Source organism: Polypterus senegalus, chromosome 14 (assembly GCF_016835505.1).
Source record: "Polypterus senegalus isolate Bchr_013 chromosome 14, ASM1683550v1, whole genome shotgun sequence".
NCBI classification, from domain to species: domain Eukaryota; kingdom Metazoa; phylum Chordata; class Cladistia; order Polypteriformes; family Polypteridae; genus Polypterus; species Polypterus senegalus.
The window spans coordinates 79,356,237-79,369,605 of record NC_053167.1 but is presented as its reverse complement, the minus strand read 5'-3'; the positions used below and the strand labels follow the sequence as shown (position 1 = coordinate 79,369,605).

Here is a 13,369-nt window from a genome sequence, read left to right as displayed (position 1 = left end):
GTATAGGAGGAACTCTGCTGGCACACGTAAGGCAAGAGATATCTGAAATCAAATGTTTTTATATTGATTTTATTCCCAGGTAACATAGCTAGCGCATATTTAAAAGTTAATTGGGAAAACCATACAGTACATGGTATATTCACTGTACTCGCTATATAATCAGTCTTATTTGTTTTTTCTATGGTCACTCCCACGTTCATTCAAAATACAATTTGATTTTTGATATTTAATTTCCCCATGTATATGAGTGCATGTGTACCCTGTGATGGACTGGAACTCTTTCCAGCGAAGTTTTATACGTTGTGCTTGATAAGCATCAGCCCTCAAGAACCTGAGTTGGTGACTTGTATGTCAGTGTGTTTCTGCTCATTTTAATTTAACAATTAAGAAAAGTGTTAATAATTGCGTGCCATCCCCATATCTATTGTGGCAATTGGCTACCATGTTCTTCTTACCGAATGAGTGTCACCCATGAAGTGCTGCACAATCTACAGTGTTATGTAGGAGGAAACTCTAAAGACATTGTAGCAAGAATTGAAAAAGTATCAGTTTAACATAACTTTGAGCAAAGAAATCCTGCTGTCAAATATCTTAAGGAACTGCCCTATTTTATAAAACAAAAAGAAAAGAAAGCATTGTAAGCAAGCCTGAAATATGAAGAACGGAACCACACTTCTGCATAATGCTTTTATTTTTAAACCTGGCTTGACATTTTAACTTATTAACTCATTAAGGTTAGATTTCTTCACCAATTACACTTGACTAACATCAGGGGAAAAAGAAAAGAAAAAAAAAAACTAACACTGGTTTGCCAGTTTCAAATCATATGTAAGCTGTTAATGGGACTCACAAGTTTAAGTTATTATTTCCTTATACAAAAAATGTGATGTAATAACATGTTTGACTCACTTCATTCTTCAAACTTACCCCAGAGGAATATAGCTGTAGAAACAGTTTAACATTAGCAAATAAAAAATGTTTTTTATGAAATGCTTCAGCTATAAAACAACACTTATTTTTCTTTAAGCAAGAGCTGAAACGATGTATTCACTTTTAGCTTTTTCTAAATTCAATAACATTCTATTTTAAACTCCTGTAAAAAATACATGAGACTTTTAGAGACATCTTGTGAATTCTAAACAATTGTTTTTTTTTTTTAATTTTAGTAGCCCTGATTAAAGAATAAGCACGTAAATAAGATTTTGACGTTTCACTAGGGAAAAGTGTAAAATAGTATATTAGCGGGAATTAAGATCCCAGTGACCCAGCAAGAATCATTAGAGCCTGGAAGAAGTTTAAAAAAAAGTAGAAGAACAACATTACACAGCCATCAGGAGCTTCATCATTTCATTCTTTTAATGCTAGACTTAACAGGAGATTCCCCTGGGGAGAATAAGATGAAGAAACAAAGATTCATGGCGGCTCTAAGTCAAACTTGAGTTTACATAATGCAATTACTGAGCTGACTGATGAATTTGCCATCTGATCTGCTTTTTACTGCCGTCTTCTGCACTGCAAATAGGAAGCATTCCAACAAACACATCTGGAGGTCAATGTATATGGCCTTTTGGGGTCAATTCTGAAGTGTTTATCTATGCTGCCAGTTTGTTGCTCAAAGGAATTCTGTTTTTCAATGCTTTCTATTCTGCTTTTTATACCTGTTTTGTTTTTTTTATTTCAATGTCTTTGCATCTGTGTTTGAATTGTTCAATACTCGTGTCTCAACTAATGTATCCCTGATCCCAAGCTTGAGGGTTATTATTAAATTCAATACTTTTTCATTTGAATTTCTCATAAATGATAATGGGCCAATTATGCAGAGGTTAGATCTGCCAGGGACCTCACTTTGGTAACTGGCTGGACACTGGGATATTCTCCCTTGCCCACATGTATGTTCCACACATATTCCAAAGATTTTCATGTCACAATGTTGTAAATATACCTGATAATGTTCACTAGTGTTCTCTTTGGAAGACTTGTGTCCCTCCCAGAGTTGATCCTAAACATTTCCCTCTGAGTATCTCAACAATATAATACACAGATTCAGACCATTATGAATAATTTGTGCACATGACCATGCAATGATTTTTGGAAATAGAACCCGAAGCAGGGCAGGTTATCACTGTGGTATAAAATTGCTTGTTCCTATAACATATACCTTGCATTTTTGCAAGTGGCGGCTATTAAAACTTTACTAGTTTTTGCTTTTGATAACCAGTCTACAGAGCACTTAGATTTACAGTGCTAGACCATATGCAGTATCACTGAAGCTAGCAGCAAACTTTATTTTTACTGTTGCATTCTGTTCAGAAAACAGCAGGCAAGTAGAAATTCTAAAATGTCTGTCACTTTATGTCTTTAAAGTTCTCTTCTGTTTAGAATTTGGTGTTTTTATATCTTCTGTAGTCATGCATTTCCATTGCACCGCTGTGAAATACAGGAAATCCATTTTATTTGCAACCACTTGTGCACCATCAGACTTTTAAATTGTAATTATAAAGTAGTAATCTTTTATGATGGCTTGAATATACTGTTACATGAAATAAGCTTTGATTTATTGATTGATGTATAAAGACTGTTTACTATATTTACTTTAAGCATGAATAGTTTGCATTGTGTTTTCTTGGAATAATTGTCAAAGCTGCAGTACATGTTTATGTCTCAATGCACTGTGTTGGCAACTTAACTTCCTACTCAGGGATTGGTAAAGATATTATGTCAGATTGGACAACAAGATGTCATTGAATTTCTGCTGTTTTGGGCAGCTATAGATATTTCTGTGATAAGAAGAAACAAGGCTCACCAGCTATTTTCATAATCAAACATTATAATGACTTCACAAAATAGTCACTTCCCTTTTACCAACTGCAAATGTTGTATCTTTAAGTTATTAATATAACATACTTAACAATTTACTAGGAAAAATGTGTTTTTAAGATAATCATATCAAATATGATAAGCATGAATGTATTCAGAGACTATTCACTTTGACTCTAACTTGGAAAAACACATTTCTAGTTTACAATATTTTTTCAGTAGTTTTAGACTTGCAATCTGAATTTGTAACTTTTAACACATGTTCTGTGATTCTGACTTTAACATGGCATTAGTTAAAAAGTCTCAAAATAACACTAGATCAATCAGTGTGTTATCAACACAAAAGGACAGAATGCCTTTATGCCACACTTTGAAGGTATTCATGAGTATTTCATAAAGGCATAAAACTGCATGAGAAAACATGGCATGCTAAGAAAAGAAACAATTATAGGCATCAAAAAGACACTACCCATGAAGCATATGTCATGCTTATCTATCAAAGTTAACAATGCAAAGGGTTCAAAGATAAAAGTAAATGTAAACAATCTGCTTGATCCAATTGAGAGTCACAGTGGGGGAGTCGGGTGGGGGGAGACTTGGGGCAGGGCCTAAGACTAAGACAGCATTGATCACAAAGCAGAAATGGACAGTGGATGGATTTCAGTCCATCGGTCACACAGGGCCAACTTTAAAACACCAGTTAAAATGTCTTTAAAATGTGTGGACAAAACTGCAATACCAAGTGGAAACCCCACACAGACACAAAGAAGCATGCAAACACCACAACTACAGCAATCAGGTATAGGACTCCAGCCTAGAAAGCTGCACCACACAAAGATAAAAGTTGAAAAATATAGTGTAGATGTAAGTGGTGGAGCTCCTTTCTTGTGTGGCACAACAATTTTTTTAGAGACAAGTTACAAAACAGAAATAAAGAGACTTTTAAGTAAAGGTAGCCATCCCACAATCCAACAAAGCAAATCACTATAAAAAGTCAAGAGAGTTTTATCTAGATGATGGATAGACATGAGGGAGGAGGGGTAGGATGGATATCTCCTGTTGAGAGAAACAGCTGACATGAAAGCATTCAGCTGGACAGCTAAGGATGACCTCTGCAGATATTCAAGGCCTTGTCTTGGACTTTAAGATTATTTTTTTTTTCTGAGCGAGTGTGTAAGTTTTCTGAAGGCTGTTACTGACAGTACACAGCCACTCCACACCAGCATGAAAGCTCAATGTATCATCCTGTACGTTTACTTAAGTTTACCTTTGAAGTCTGCTAAAGTCTGTTTCCACCACTAGACTCTAAAACACTTTGTTTTATGTGAAATTAGCAGTTTGAAAGTTTATGGTTAGCACTTCAACCTTACCACTCTAGAATCCTGGGGATGAATCCCACCAGAGTCACTGTCCGGGTGAAGTTTGCTCATTCTCTTTGTGTTTTACATGGGGTTTGCACATAAAAATTGTGGCTATGCTAACTGTAAACACTAAATGAACTCAAATGAGTGAGTCTGCATGTATGTATGATGCACTGGACTGCATGCCCTTTCCAGCGTTGGTTCTGACCGTGCACCCAATTCTGCCCAGATAGATTTATGACCTGGATTTGAAAAAGCTTGGACAAACGGATTGCTCTATTTTCAACTGTGTAATAACTTCTTAGCACAGTATAATAATAATAATTTCTCTATAGTAAAAGAAAATCTTGAGACGAGACAAGACTATTTCCAAGAGATTTTTTCAAGTCCTGCAAGACAAGACTATTGCCAACAGATTTTATCAAGTCCCGTCCTCCTCTCAACCATTTACGGTTAATGGCCCACGCCTACGGTCCACTCACTTCTCATTCGTGTGTGTCCTTTTGTCAGACACAGTTCCTGCGCTCTCAGCTCTGATAGATTTTTTTGTTTTCCTCACTTTAAGTTCCCAATAAAAGAAGCCTTACTATGTCCAAATTTTAATGAAGAATTTCATCCTGTTATTCAACCAAAGAAATTAGTACACAGGCAATCCTAGCACCGACAAATGATGAAGTCAAATGAATTTACGCGTAAACTGTTGATCGGTTACACTGCAAATTGGTTAAATGCGTATCAATAGACTATGCTGAAACAGTTGGTGGTGACTGTGCAGAAGATGAAAATATCAACTTACAATATCCCGTAGAATATCTACAACCATTAACACCGTCCAGTCTTCCACCAGCCGAATTACTGTTGAAAGAAGGATGTATCGTAATGTTATTGCGTAATTCATGTATGAGTGATGGGCTATACAATAGGACTAAGATTAGTTGTATTCAAAATTGGTCGAACAGTTCTGACATGTAAAATTCTGTGGAAGACATTAGACACCAAAGGAGATCTTGCTATACCAGTCATATTAAAATGTTTACAGTTTCCTGTTAGTATAGTTGTTGCTATGACAATTAACAAATCACAGGGACAAATATTCCAAAAAGTCGGTTTATTTATTATAGAGTAAGAAACGATATTCACTCACGGCATTTATACGTTGCATTGTCACAACGTAACTCCAAATACAGAATTAAAATTCAAAGCAATATTGATGAAAAGGTAATTCCAAATATTGTTTTTACTGAAGTTTTACAGTAAAAGTGTAAGTTTAAAAAGTATTTAATTGTTAATTTCAAGGCCAAACAGAACGAGAACGTATTACACAACGAATACCTCTAACGCAACAGGAAACATAATTTTCTTTCAGTTTATTACGATTTACTATTTTTTACTATGGTTGATTACTTGCTGTAATGTAAAATAGTTAGTTCTATTATGCAAATGTTACAATTTCCATAAAAATAACAGTCTGTTTAAATTGTACATTCACTTCGAATGTATATATGTATATTCGAGCGGCAGAGATGCGGAGTGGCTAGTGTGTAGCACCAGGGGTTGGTGAGCGAAGCGAGCAGGGGGCAGAGCCCCCTAGTAATAATAATAATAATAATAATAATAATAATAATAATAATAGCAATTTACCCACCCATTCTTTTTTAATTTGTCACCCTGAAACAAACCACGGACAGGACAGCAGTCCTTCACAAACAGTATTAATATATTAAATACATCTATTAGAAACAAAAATGATTATGAATAAAACATAAAATATTCCACAATAAAGAGTCAAATTTTAAATTGTAATTGCCATTTTCTCAAGCCATTTTGCTCTGTACAGTAATGTTTTATAGTCTTTTACTTGTTGCAGCCAGAAAATGTTACTTTATATTACAAATGGTCTAGCTTCTTCTAATAATGCATTCTAAATAAATCCTTTGGAGTCTGTTTTATACCATTTTTATCCAGAGCAGGGTCAAGGAAAGCCAATGATTATCCATACACAAGGTGGGAACCATCCCTGAATAGTACAGGCTTGGCAATCTACAGAAATAAACTTGTAAGCTGTTTGGATATCTTTTTGTTTGTCAATCATGCTGAAATGGTTTTCACAAAATTTTGCATGTACTTTGCTGTTGGTCTAACTTAAAATAAAGGCTATATGGCATATCAAGGAGAGGGGTTGTAATGTGAGCAGGGCCTTCCAAATACCAATACCGATGTGGGGACTACAGTTCCCATGAGGTAGCAGGCATGCACTGCAGCTGATGGGCAGAAACTGTCATCTGCATACATCTCAGCACTTTCTTCTCAGCTAGTTTGGATCGCATTTTCATTGCATTGTAGGATGACAAGTTTTGTCTGAGAATACATCTTTTTGTCTTATTATGGACTGTGTTTTCAAAAGTCAGCTTTCCCCCCATTTATTTATACCTAGGCAATGTTGGGCACTTCAAGGAATGCTCATCTAAATAAATTCAGACATTGAATTAAGTGTACCCAAGACTCAAACTGAACCCAAACAAAAAGTCTCATTTTTACTCCAATTTAAGGAGCAAATTCTTAACTGTACATTGAAAATGTCAAATTTATCTGCTACTTGACTGTAGAAATGTCTAGCCAGGTGTTAGAACAATGTGTCAGACTGAGAAATTGATAACATAATTCTAATGCAAGTACTGTATGTAGCTTCTGTGAAGCATAACACTGTAAGAGTGGCCAAATGTATTGCTTTTTTTTATGTTTTGCATATAGGCAGCAAAAATTAGATGAAGATTTGGTAGAAACAACATTACAACGGGAGCAAACCAGATGAGGCCACAGGGCCCACTTAAAAGAAATCGGGATTTCCTGCTTCATAAAAAAATCTGTTTTTAAAATAAATAAACCTATGAAGAGAAACCACGTTAAAAGCAGAATTGTAAGGGAAGAGAAACCTGGAATATTACCACATCCAACTTTGAAACTGTGAGATGTGTACATATCAGTTTTGGGTTTATTTGCTTTTCAGTGTGAAATGATATTCAGAGGACATTATGGAAAGAGCGGATCTGGGATAAAATGATGAAGGTTTTATTTTTAAAAACAATATGTCTTGTAAGCATTTTTGAAAGAGAAAAATAATTATTTAGTTTGGTTTCTCCCTCTGGTAACCTGAACTTTCAGACATGGAGGCTGATGCAGATAGTACCATTAATGCCCTCTAGTGGTGTCATAATTTCCCCTTTCTAAGAATCATGTTCAAATGATGAATTATTGACTTGTGTGGCATACTCATATTTTAGGAATCACAATTGTGTGTTAACATACATTATTCTACTTTCGCAGTAAAATCAAACTTTGATAAGACGGTGGACACTATTTCACCATTCTTAGAAGGAGCATATTTTGGCCTCTATTTAGCTGACAAATAATTGCTTCAAAGTTTGCTGTAATTTATATATATTTACAATCATAAGATAGCTAAGACACATTTATGGCTCAATTTCATATTTTTTACCAAACGAATTTCTCTTTTTCAATACTTTTTTTTCATTGTTTACCACAATGCACATTTTTGTTCTGTTTTTCGCTAATTCTGGTCCTTGCTACAATAATAAATATTAGTCCTTTCTTTTAAATTAATAAGAAAGAAAACACTACCATAAAGCAAGAATAAACAACATTGAGCTATTTCAGTTCCCTGCAGTGCACCGGCTGATCTGTCTTCACTGCTACCTATGAGTTTGAAACGCATCCCATGCCAGACGGTTTAACACAATTTTCAACAGCTTCTTTGTTCTGCATATTTTATTATGTTAAAAATCAGCTTCTAAACTTTCAGTAACGTAGTTACAGATATAGACATTATACAAAAATGAAACAAGAGGTCTCACGTCCAGATGTATGGTTTTGCTGTTCAAAACAATTACAGGCTTGCATCGATAATGTACATTATATAAGAAAATGCATTTTTGACACTTGTATGGCAGTGGTATAAGACAAAAATATTTTTTAAGACTTAAAACAGGTTAAAGTAAAATTCCTATATCCAGGTAAGAGGAGCACCCTCTACTGATTGTCTTATATATATATTTTTTATCCAAAATCTTGCCTTTTGAATGATGACTGAAGATTAGGTCTTTTTGTAACCTACTGAATACTTTTTAAAAATCTCATGGGCTTGAAATGAAGAACATCTGTTCACAATATTTTACGAGTTCTTTCTTTTTTTTTTTTTAATGGCATGTGCTCCATCCACATTACCTCTCTGAAGGTCACTAGAATTATTTTATTGTGCATCCTTCTTGGTGAATTTTTGGAAAGACTGTTCCACATTCATTGAATTTACAGCATCCATAGAAATGTCACATTTCTGCAATCAAAGCTTCAAGTCAACTGGCCACCAAGCCACACTCTTAAAGAGACAAGATTCATTCAGTCTTTCTCCCCCCCCATCAGGTTGGATTTTGCACCTTCGTTACATCCATCAACGATACAAATTCATTATAGGTTCTGTACACATCCCAGCGACTGGATTGTGTCTGCCAAGCGCAATACTTGTAAACTTGTGTCAGTGTTCTTAGCCTTTCGGCTAACGGATAACAGCAGGTACAATGATAATTCCTTGGTGCCCAGTCACTGTTACCATCAGTTGACAGTTGGTACCTGATTTAAATTGTACTCCTTTGCTTTAAGGCGTAGGTTGGCAATGCTATTGGCCATGTTCATTCCCTGGGCGGAATTGGTGTTTGCACATGTGGGAGAGTAGGTAGCCATGGTACTGAAAAGAATAAAACATATAGGATTATTTTAAAATTCTTGAACATGATTATATTAATTTTAGAAAATATTGAAAATCAAATAGATGTCATTCTAACACAGATATACATGCTGGAAAGCAAATGAATTATATTGGTGTCAGCAATCAAAACTTGAATCTTCACCATGGAAGATGGATATTTGTACATTTCACAAATGCCAAATAGGGAATTACTTCTGCTTGTTAAGTTTGACTTGATTGTATGCAGTGTTTTATTCTTCAAATAAAATCAATAAAATAATTTAAAAAAAAAATGAATTACCTCTGCTAATCCCTACTGCATAAGATCTCAGTTTTGCCTTCATTGTATGATAATTTATCAATTTAAATATCCATCCAAAAATAAGGCCTAGTAGATGTTTAGGATTTTTTGAGAAAGCAGATACAATGTGCCATGTGGTCAAGTCTAACTCTGCCACACAAAAAAACATGTATATCTATTTTTAATTGTGTTTGCTCAGGCCTATATTATATTATGCAAAAAAATGCCAGATTATAATGTTAGGACAAAGTGGCGAGCTACCCTTACAAAAAAAAACAAAAAAGTAATTCATAACAAAATTACCAGGTCTGGATTGGATTTCAGAATTACTTCAGAAAAAATATCAGTAGTGCAGGGTCTGCTTCACATGAGAATTAATTTAAATAGAAATATTTTGTTTGATGTAATGTGGAAATACTTGCTTTCGTCATTTAATAATAATGTAACAAAGAACTACCAGTAGCAGATTCACTATGCTAGAATCAATACAGAACACTTTTAAGAGTTCAGTTTTATTAAGCAGACTAAACACAGCTTTTCTGTTTTCTGTTCATCAGTTAAAATGTGGGCAACAATTTTAAAAATGTTACACATTTAATTTCATTATTTTAGGCAGTGCCTATTGGAACAAAATGATTAGACTGCCGTGGCAGGAGCATAGAGTTAGTACTAACAATAGCTGTGGGTGTATTCTTGTTAATCCAATCTTTTAAAGCTTTTACTTTTTATATTCTGGCAGCATCAGTCTAAAGGTAGCAACCGTCTCTAAAGCAGTACTAGCTGGGCACATACACTTATTTAGGGCCAGTTTAGAAATCTGTATGTCTTTGGGACGTTGAAAGAAGCCAAAGTACCCAAACAAAACCCATGCCGACATGAGGAGAAACAAGAAGTGCTTGGACTAGACTTGACACAAACGTCAGTGAAACACACAGGTCACAGTTCTGACAGCAACAGTGCCACCATACTTTTTCCTAAAAAGGTGCATTTTTTTCTTTTACTTTTCTTTTTTTTTTTTTTTTACAAAAGAGGCAACCAGTTATCAAACTCAGATTTTGCCTATTGATTAAAATCATAAATAAGAGATTATGTGCCACAAACAAGCCTTTTGCTTTTTATTGCTTCTTCTTTAAAATCCACAAATGACAACGAAAGCACATCTTAAATAAACACCAAGAGTAAAATTGCTGCAGTTTTGTTTGAAATGGCCAACTGATTGTCTGATTGATCGAAGCATGGAAAATAACATTTGCCAAATGGGAACATTTAGGACTACGATTATTTCCGCACTTGACATTTACACTGTTTGAAGTTAACTAAAATTACCGTGAATGAAATCAAAACGTCTTTGCATTTTAAAGTCAGAATTTTTTTTGCAAAAGAATCACTGGTACTCCTTCTGGACTCAGATGCCAATTTGAAATAAATAAATTGTGAACCTGTAATTGTTTCCTTATGCCACCATTCACTTGTACAATGAGATTTTGTCTTCCTTTGCATCTTGTCTTCTGTTGTGACAAGTGTTCTTAAGATACTTTTGTCTTGTGTTTCAGCCTCTTTTACATTAATAAAATACAAGTTAAAAAACAAGCTTTTTCCACTCAGTCTTTTTTTCTGAATTGGAGTGTTATTTTGTTCATTGTTTCAATGTAATTATTTCTACTGGAATTTGTGTGTGTGTGACTATAACTGACTGTCATGCACTACAAGGAGCATGAGACAAGATCCATTATTTAATAATTAAGATTTCATTTTATATTTTTTCAGCAAAATATTTTAATTGTTTTAACTATGTGAAAGTGAAATGGGTGATGCAGACAAGATATAAATGAATAGTTAATGAAAAAAAAATATATATATATATTTCCTATACATTTCAAAACAGATCATCCACCTGAAGCTAAGCATGTTCGGGCCTGGTCAGCACTTTACTGGGAAACCATCTAGGAAAAACTTGGGTTGCTACTGAAAGAGGTGTTGGTGAGGTCATCAAGTATTGCTTGCCCTGTGGTTTGTGTATTGATCCCAATGTCACAGTGCAGTGATGGGGACATTGTGCTGTAAAAATAGTGTTGAGACATAAAACCGAGGTCCTGACTCTGTGTGGTCATAAAAGATCAGGGTGAACCCCAATATCCAGACTAAATTGCCCTCCATGGCTTTGTCAACCCTCCTCCCCCCTAATAATAATCCCCTTTTTCTAACTGTCTCACTCTCAGGCCTTCACAACCTAATAGCTAATGTGTGTTGAGCATACTGGTGCAAAAATGACTGTTGTCGCATCATCCAGGTGGATGCTACACATTAGTGGTGGTTGAATTGGTTCCTGAATCACTATGAAAAGCACTTTGAGTAGTGAGAAAAGCATTATATAAATGTAAAGAATTATTATTATTATTAAACCACTGTTATTCAGTGTTCAGGACTACAGGAAAAGTATGTGTACTAGCAAGCACAGCTAACAGAAATAGGAGAAAATGTACATTTTCCAAAGCAGCTTACATACAAGATCAGTAAAATGAAGTAAACATTAAACTGGGGGACTGTTTGGAGTTACAGGACAAGGTAACACAATTGATCATCACAAGTGAAGAGCTGAGGACAAAAACAAGCTGGCTACAATTCCTAGGTTACAAAAACCTAGTATCACTTAGACAGAAATTCACCAAACAAGAGAGTTATGAAACATTTCTTAAACACATTGAAAAGTCAGAACTTTGAATGGAGGTGGGTAGTGCATCCCACCAGCTAGGAGCTACAAATGAAAACAGTCTGGATTGAGATCTGATGCCATGCAGAGGTGGCATCACAAGATGCTGTTCATTAGCAGATCTGAATGGTCGACAAAGCATAGCACCTCAAAAGTATCCCCATATAGATACAGTATTTTAAGATAGTGATCTCAAATTCATTTAATCTAAGTCACAGAGGGCTGGAGCTTATCTTGTAAGAGACAATCCTAGATGTGTGAAGTGTTTAAAATGTCTGAAGAAAGCTAAGTACGCATTTCCATAACCATGTGGCAGCTATGCTAACCACAGTACCACCTTCAGTGCTACACCTAACTGAAAGAATATTTTTACCAGCATAAGTAATATTTGCCTGTATTATTCCATGGGTTATCATATCATTTCTTAACATCAAACTAAAACAATAGTAAGCTGTTTATGTAATATGCAATATATATTGCAGTAAGCACCGCATTTTCAGTAATGTTTTCAATCTGCAACTTCTTTGACATTTGTTTTGGCTGCAGGATTTAATACACGATCATCTTGTCAGACAAATTTGTCTCCAGTTCCATTATCGTCATTTAAAAGTAATTTGCAAAACTTCCCTCTGGAAATCAAATGGTTCAAGATAAATGTTTATAATACTTTTTTCTCTGCAACTGTTAAGATTTCTTGTGCTTATTCTACTCTAATCACTGAAAAGACTTAACTCAAGTTTATATTCCTGTATTAAATTAAGTACAAATTTTAAAATGAATATGGATTATAATAGAGTCAGTAAAGAACTGCAGTGGTGTGCATCTAGAAAGAAAAAACTGGCTTGATTGTACAAGTAGATATAAGACTGAAACTTGGTGTGTCCAACATTCCTTTTATTTTAATAACCTTTACTCATTTTTTGTTTCTACTTTAGATTAATTGATATGAAAAATTACTAAATACATGCTATTATACAAATTTAAGTATGTATATTTTCTTGGTATCTTAAACATTTTCACTACACTTAAATGTGCTGGATTTTTGCGAAACAGTAGGCAATTACGTGTATCTTTACATTTGATTACAAAGGTAACATGCCCTCGATTCAAATCGTGAATTAAAGAGAACAATTACAAAACTTACAAAATAATACTATTCTTCAGGTAAAAATGGAAAAAAAGATTTATCTTCAAAAGCACTTCCATTCATATTTTGCACAATCTAAGAAATTAATGAATTTTGGAACATAATTCTTTATTTACCATCAAATTCAATGTCTCTGTATTACCATTTGCAAGAAACAGAGAAATGTGGGATGTTTGAAAGATAACACAGTGTTATAAATATTAACATGTGTTAAAAATTATTTTCAATAGTGTCATTCACATTGCAGAGCTATATTAATGTATTCAATATTTGT

General features: G+C 34.5%; 1 protein-coding gene across 4 annotated transcripts in view; it reads right to left on the bottom strand.

The window, feature by feature from the left end:
• The window catches only part of prrx1b (paired related homeobox 1b), a 49,644-nt gene that overhangs the window by 19,008 nt on the left and 17,267 nt on the right, over positions 1–13,369 (bottom strand). The window contains exon 4 of one of the 4 annotated variants that reach the window (XM_039734504.1): positions 7,950–8,937. The exons of the other annotated variants lie outside the window; for them this stretch is intronic. Within the exon in view, the coding sequence (XP_039590438.1) occupies positions 8,805–8,937 (133 nt within the window). The 3' untranslated portion in view covers positions 7,950–8,804. Of the gene's footprint in view, positions 1–7,949; positions 8,938–13,369 lie in introns of those variants that run through there. 4 annotated transcript variants of the gene reach the window in all.